Genomic DNA, 8,120 nt, shown 5'->3' with positions numbered 1-8,120 from the left:
TGAAAGTGACCAGTCAACATAGATGAAATTAGATACATATATAAATTTCCTTCTGCAATCTGAATCTTACATTAACTATGCTAACTCCAATGACTGCAATCCATCCATACCCGCCATCAGGAGGTACCATTTTCTTTGTTTCGAGTAACATCCTGGACTGCTTTCTGAAACAAAATGATCAATCTCTAAATTAAGTGTTGAACATTAAATTTATAACTTTTACATTTATTTCTCAGTTCAGGCATCAGCATCGCGTCAATACAACTACTTAATAGTGAGTAGCATTAATACACTTATTAATCGTGCAAAATGGACTTTGAATGCAAATGTTTATTTTTTACTAATTACTAACTAATGTAGTAATAACTTTTTGAGCTGAAGTAATTAGAAATTAAATTGTTTACTTCATAACCACCTTTCACCATATAAGCAAGAAACGCGTTATTTACGCAGTGTGTTTAAGAAATTGCTTTTAGGTATTATCCACTTTTTATCATTTCAGTTTATTTCAACATCTTAAAGTAAAGCTCCAGTTGAAATGATTTATTAATTTAAAACTTAACTGCATAATATTATTAATATTTTTTTTTCTTGATAATTCCATCATTTGATTGCAGTTCGGAAATAATTCTGTTTTATTAATGCATTCACTAAAATGTGTTGCTGAATTCGAGAATCATTAGAAAATTCAATTATGCTTATTTTACAGGAAAAAATGACTTTTGACAAGAGATTAATTAGCGTTTTGTCGCTTTATTTTTGGATTACTTGCTTATGATATCGATATGATAAGAAAAGATACCTGTTTTTTTGTCCACAATAAACTATAGCAATAGTAAGTAAAGATCAAAATCGGTTCCTAAAAATAGCTATGATAAAAATTTGTTATTGATTTAATGTTAACCAAAAACGAATTTTTGGTATAAAAAATTAAACAAGTGCGAATTTTGCAAAAAAAAAATTTTTATTACGTTTTTCATTTTTACTATAAACAATTTTTTTTTTGATAATGTACAGTTTTTGTATTATACAAAAGTTAGGTGATACATAGTTTGATAAATAACAAAATAGTGCATATCTTTGTACATATAAGTATATATGATGCATGCAGGAAATTAGGGATAGGTATATTTCACAATAGATTGATAAGGTAACATTCATGCAGTTACGGATATGTATGCAAAATTCTACACTTCATACTTGTGATTAGTGCAACATATATATATGTACATGTACTTGTGTAGGTACCCACGTGTTTTAAACTTTGTTGCAACTTTTACTATGATCGCAATTTTCTTGTATTTTATAATTTAAATAACTACAATTTGAAAAAATGTTGCAAGCTCATCGAGTAAAAGACACTTTGATTATAGGGTTACATTCTCTTCGCATTTTACGTTTAGTGATCGATTTATATCTGTTTGTCACGTGATTCGCACGTGCGCTTCACGTGATCAGTGAATCTGTTTGTTCTACTGCGTGTTTTGGAATGTACACTCCCGCATAATAAAAATCATCATAATCATAAGGTCTTCACCCCGAAGACTAATTGCACACAAAACTCCTGTCTTGGGCATTTCTTAAAAACTGGAGTAACTGTCATCTCCATCTTGACAGTGATGTGTAGCCAAAAGGCTCCGGTTTTTTGCACACTGTATGTCACTATAGAAAGAGTTATAGCAATAGGTAACCAGTTTTGATTGCTCTCTCTTCGACTTATCTGTAATTTTTTATATGTACAGCCGAAACAGAATAATCCTTTTTAATTGGGACATTTTACTGTTAAAGTCGGCCAAAATCTTTTTATATGCACACTATTAGATAAAGCTATAAAACTGTCAAGCATGGGGCGTATGCAGGATTTTCGTTCAAGGGGAGGAGGGCTAATTTGTAATTTAATGTTTATTGTTGTATACAATCTGGGCCTAAATACAGGGTCATATTGACAACCCAAGCGACCGGGCGATTGCCCGGGACGGTATTTTTGTAGGGGCGGCCAAACTGGGTATGGATTTATTTTTTGAGGTTTTGTATTTACTAAAAAAAAAATTTGTTATGCGGTTCAGCAATGGCGCAGCTTGCTCAGTTGAATAACATCTTGATCCTTCTTGTTCTTTTGGGAGGAGTAATAAAAATAAATCCGAAAGCGAAATTTTAAGTAACATGAACCAAAATTTTAGGTTGCAGTCGATTTGGGGTGCTGGGGTCGGCATCTTGTACGGTGAGCCGATCATTTCCATCTGCATAGTTTATTTTGAATAAGTATATATAAGCAAAAGTATTCTAATAATTTCTAATCCAAAGATTAGCCCGTACAGTAAAGCCGTCCGAATTTTGGCGAATGCTGTGATAGCTTTAAAGATGTTACTACCCTACTCGTTTCTGTAGTTTCTGGAGAAAGAAGCTTCTCCAAATTAAAAATAATAGAAATTTATTTAAGATCAAGTATGGATCGAAATAGGCTCAGCGGATTTCAATAGAAAATGGGGTGGCAATTATATTAAATTATAACGATCTAACGGTTTGCCCGGGGCGGCCTTAACTCTACAGACGTCGCTGCAAAATATTATCTAACTGTAAATTTATTCTTCATAAAATATGTGTACATATTGTTTATAAAATTGTTAACACACATCAGTGTGTCTGTTTTCAATTAGAATTAACCCTTTTTCTTTATTCACAGTCTGGTCAAAATATCTCTCCTTTATGTTCGATCGTCCAAAAAAGTACGGTTGCTTCCTTACAAAATTACCATTCCTTGCTGTTACTACCCTCTACATATTTCTAAAAATTAATTTTACAGCTTATTGTAGTAACTTTCTTATCTTTTAATAGATTCCTCGATCATTCACTACCACTTGTTTCTATTATGGTGTTATCATTTCTTACTTAGGGTATTCTTTTAATTTCGGGGGGGGGTTAACCCAATAACTCCCCCCTAGGTATTCGCCTGCTAGATACCTACTTATATAACACCAAATTTAAAGGGAAAGTGTCCGAAGAAGAATGAAGTGTAGTAAATGTATTTAAATGAAGTAACCATTGAATTCCAGAAAATGTGACGCAAGGTACATTGACACCAGGTTAACTTAAATAAGCCATAGTGAATTTCCACTAATCGTAAAAACAGATGTCTTCTAGGAGCGAAAGTACCTGCTAGCTTCCGTCTTAAAAATATATCCAATATAAGACCTGCGCGCCTGTTTTTTATCTTAGAGCGCGGAACACCCAAAAACGAAGTAGAGACGTACTTTTTCAACATTTGTAAGCGACTAAGTTTTATTACAGACAAAACAAGATTGAACGGTTAGGATTGCATTTATGTTAAAAACGTGCAACTTAAAATTTGTTGTAATTATTATTAATGCGTACAAAAGTATCTAAAACGGTTTATGTTACTTAACGTTATGCAGCTGTTTTAGGGGACAGATTAATTAAGTTTAATTGGTCACTAATTAATGGGTTCACCCATGTGATTGGCAATAAACAAAAGATAACTAACAAAATGTTTTTTTGGCTGTTTTTACAAGCAAGTTGATATTTTAATTATATTTGGACACATGTATGTCTGTTTTTAATCATTAGAGCATACGAAAAAATAATTTCAAAAATACCTATCAACTACTGTTTACTCAGCCCATTTCTTACTGATATAGGAAAATTCGGCGATCCTTTTATATAAATAATAAAATAATATAGTCCAATAAAAGCAATTTAAACTTTAGGGGGCGTTACAAAATGCCCGGTTAGGTTAGGTATGAGATATTTTCAGATAAATGTGGCTGAAAAAAAATATTTCACACGTACATTATATTATTCATTTTCACTCGTGCGACATACAAAGGAAAAATACTGAATAAGAAATGTGTAGTTTCTATGTCCAGTGAAGCCTTACTTGTATACCAATATTTCATATGCAAAAACGTTGTTCATTTTACTTTCTTATAAGAACTAGATTCTTAGTAATTACCATTCTCATTAAAATGCAATTCAATTAGCAAATCTAATTAGTTTCAAACATCTGACGTAATATGTAGCATTTAAATGTTAAATACTTTAACTGATACATAAATTCTGGAGTAAACTTTTTACAAATTTTACCTATATGTATACTTATAGTTGGGGATTTTCTAAATCAAGGTTACGTAATCACAGGTTGAACTTTTGAATTTATTTATTGCTACTGTGATGATAATTCGACAAGCTGCACATATTATACTGAGATAGCGAAAAATGACGTCACACTGTTCTAGTGGGTTATGAAGAGAATTAATAAATTTTAGTATAGAAAAAGAAAAACAACAACTTTCGAATTCTTTTGTCACATCGTCTATTTATAAAATCAATACTTTCCCCTTTGAAACTATCTGTAAAGGTTCAAAAATTCTATTTTAGGAACCGCTGTGTACATGGGCGAATAATTTTCAATTAGAAGGTAACAAAGACAAAGCCAACCTTAACACACAAAAACATTATCACTGCACCAATAAATGAACAAAGACTGCCAATAAAATTATTTTCTTTACAATTTGTAACGAAATTTTAATATTGATGAGTGTAGACTGTTTTTTCGATTAGACTGCATCACTGCATACATAAAATATTCACGTTTCTGACCTACGTTTACCTTGAAAACATTGAAATTGTAGAAATATATGTAAAATATATTGCAAATAATTAACTGAAAAACTTGTAACAATTGTACAGGTGCATCTATTAAATGAAGCCGAATAGAACTCATTATAAACAAACGCACTTCTCTGGATCGTTTTATTTTTCTGTGAAATTTTATTTTCTGATATTAAAAAGGGCGACACTGAAACTTTTATTATCAGTTAGTTACACGAAACATTTAGAGCGGTTCTTGACTCATTTAAACAGTAACTGAACGGAAATTAATTACTATATTGTGTTAAAAATAAAAAATAGGTTCAGCGCGAATCCTTTGAAAACCAATAATATTGCCGTTATTTGGTAACATTATGTTAATAGAAATAACCACAACTACTAAGTAGGTACTTGGATATTGAAACTGAAACCTCTTCGTACCTGGGAAATGTTGATTGATGGTCTGCAGTTTTGTCTTACAATTATTTTTTTGTTTACTTTACTCGTTTTAACAACAATTCACATTCACATACATATTGCCACGGTTAACGCGGTGGCAACTTATCGTATTTTAGCCGAAAGCTACACATTGACTCAACATGAATTGTTTCCTCTGACAACGACGTTATACGGTCAACAACTTACTGCCTGCTTCAGTGCTTCGCAAACACGGGCGAAAATCGAGAAATCTGCTGAGCCCACATCCTCATACAACAGAACATTGTACCGTGACGTCATCGCGTGAAACAACGAGACTTAAGTCAAAAATGACAATAGAAACGCATGCCTACAACAATGAGCCAGGCAGGCACTTAGTGGGCATTCTCGCGTTCTGTAAGTGCAATAAATGTTTTTTACAAAGTTTAAAACACATTTCAGTTTATCTTATGACTTATCCTTTCATCCAGCATGCATCAGTGTGTACTAATTTTTATGAATAACAAGTAGGGTTACCAGCTCGTTCAGGAAAAATTAGTTATCATTCGGGAACGTTCTCGAACCTTCTAGAAAATTCTAAAGCATTCTACAACTCTATAGATGTAGGGCATTCAGGACATATCTGTGACATTCTGTAACTGTCTGACCAGATGTCTGAACTCAACACTTTACTGACTCTCTACATATGTGGAGTCCTTTGGGCGATAGTCATTTAGCCCTCATATCTTTGAAACGAACCTCTGCAGCTGAAAACCGAAATCTTCTTCATGAACGAGTATAGAAGACTCTATCATATTGTTACATAGGATTTATAAATTTATTAAGGTGACTTGTACACAGTTGGTAGGTGCAGGTATATCTAAATTATTTATTTACAACTGCAAGCTAACACCTACTTACTTACTGGGTTAGTAGGTCAATTACCGTTTCAATAGTCGAATGAATAATACTCGGAGGCAGTCGAATCCTAAATCAGGAAGAAGCAAATAATGCAGGGTGGTGAGGCGGTTTAGTTTTTTTGTATTACCTGATTGTAAACATTATAAATATAAATCTGTCACTCCACACAATATTGGTTGTTATACCAAACCAATTAATGTAAAATTGATTTCAAAACATATTCATACTCCTTCAAAAGGACGAAGGGAAAAAAATGACATTCGTTTTTAACTGTTATGCCAAATACTATTGCAGTAATGAAAATCGCTCTGTGAATTTTTCATTTTAAATACACTATTTGACAATTTTTTCTACAACTACTTCATTTATTAAGTTTATTAGTGTTTCAAGTGATTATACCAATAACAACAATTTATTGCGTAATTGCTAATTTGAGAAAAAAATGCGATAATTATTGTTAGGATTTCTTGAATTTACAAAAAAAAATAGTTTCTCTTTTTCATGTTTTGTTATTGCTCCAATGCAAGTAGACTTTTTATTGCACCAGCTGCTTAATACATTTTTTTATCCGTGTGTTTGCATTTCCAGCATTGGGCAATATGACCTTGACGTTATATTTCCTAAAATAAAAAATACGTAATGTATGTATGGGTATTGGACGGGTGTATGAAACACGTGCACCTTGACGGTTCTATGTACATAATTTGTGTAATCACAAAATACGCGGGTGTAAATTTAAGCGATACAGGAAACCTTAGCCCGTGTAATCTGCGTAAAAATTTATTTTTTTTAAGCATATGCACCGCATGTATTGATAATTTTAGTCGCTTCAATTGTTAATGCATAAAACATTCGAAAACCATCTGGTAAATACAAAGTAGAATACGTAGTATTACCAACTGTATAAAGTACATGAATCAATTTAGCATATTGGCTAGTTAAATGGTGGAGAAAAAGGCCATAAAAGAGCAGTTTAGGTAAGCAGGATTTTTTTGAGTATGTACACTGTACTTATGGTACGAAAAGACAACTTGAAAGAAGTGAGTATTGTTATGATCATTTCCAGTTCATGTTTTACTTTTGCTTGATAGCCAATATGACAGTTACTTGTTCTACTGTATTGTCTCCATGTCTCCTACACGTTTTGATAATTTAGGTTATGTTGGTAGCATTATATTTGAAGTCAAGTTTGAGGAAGGTGCCGTAAACGGCACTTTTACCAAAAATTTATACATTTTTCTATATTTAATTAAATAAACTGTCTTTCATTAATACATTATTATTGTTATTCATTAAGCATTATTATTAATAAATGTTTTATTAGACAAATTTGAAAAATGAATTTCAAAAAAATGTTTAGGGCGTAGAAATAATAGTGTCAAACTGTAGACAGGGTCTTTTGTTCACTAGCTTTATTACTAATGATACCTATGTGAAAGATGTATTAATGAAAGTATCTAAAAAAAGGTCTGCACAAACTTTTGCAATTAAGGAGATACATTACAAAAAAAAACTAATTCCACTCTAAATGGCGGCTAAATTGGGGATCGCAAAAATCAAGTTTTATAGTCGCTATACACATCAACAGTTATCATGAGAACAATCAATTTTACGTAAATGTATTGAATGTTATGTTATTGATTGCCAACGACCTCTTGAACATATGGCAATTGACCCATAAAATGAAATTAAAATTGTAACATTAATTTATTTATATTTCAAAATAAACACAATGCGAAGTTTTTTTCAAAAATAGTAGTGGATACGTTAGTTAGGAATAATAAAAATGTTAATAGAATCTACTTAAAATTCTTAATTGAGTGTACCTTTTTCTGTTTCCTTTGAGACTGTCGCATTAATAATTGACATTTTGTCTGAATAAATTTGAATTTTACATTAATTAAAACATACTTTTTTTGTTAATTGTCATTTATTTAAAACTATTCAGCGTATTTTATTCACTTTATTAACGTTGCTGTATTTACAATAAATTCTTAAATTTGATAACTAGTCAACATTCTTTTTTATATTAAAAAGAAAGTAATAATAATGTTAATAAATAGGATCACAATTTACACGTATGTAAAATGTTATTGCGGTAGGAGTTTACATTTACATTATAGGAAAAAAATACCAGTTAAGGCGAGCGATTACACAGTATACGCTGGCCGAAA

The 8,120-nt window shown here is 31.5% G+C and overlaps 1 protein-coding gene and 1 long non-coding RNA gene across 4 annotated transcripts in view; one reads left to right on the top strand and one right to left on the bottom strand.

Annotated features, from left to right (window-relative positions):
- Positions 1 to 5,346, bottom strand: part of LOC108737791 (monocarboxylate transporter 9) — a 15,623-nt gene extending 10,277 nt beyond the window's left edge. The window contains exons 1-2 of one of the 3 annotated variants that reach the window (XR_003231315.1): positions 5,050 to 5,346; positions 71 to 164 (exon numbers count right to left, since the gene is read on the bottom strand). Coding sequence is in view for 2 of the 3 variants with exons in the window: in XM_025975566.1 (XP_025831351.1) it covers positions 71 to 151 (81 nt within the window). In the remaining variant the exon portion in view is untranslated. Of the gene's footprint in view, positions 1 to 70; positions 165 to 223; positions 337 to 5,049 lie in introns of those variants that run through there. The other 2 variants (XM_025975566.1, XM_025975567.1) reach the window with 2 other exon arrangements.
- Positions 1 to 8,120, top strand: part of LOC108737795 — a 198,204-nt gene that overhangs the window by 74,057 nt on the left and 116,027 nt on the right. The window lies entirely within an intron of this gene.

Source organism: Agrilus planipennis, unplaced genomic scaffold (assembly GCF_000699045.2).
Source record: "Agrilus planipennis isolate EAB-ADULT unplaced genomic scaffold, Apla_2.0 scaffold183, whole genome shotgun sequence".
NCBI lineage: Eukaryota > Metazoa > Arthropoda > Insecta > Coleoptera > Buprestidae > Agrilus > Agrilus planipennis.
Note: the sequence above shows the minus strand (reverse complement) of the source record. Positions and strands in the feature narration are given on the sequence as shown.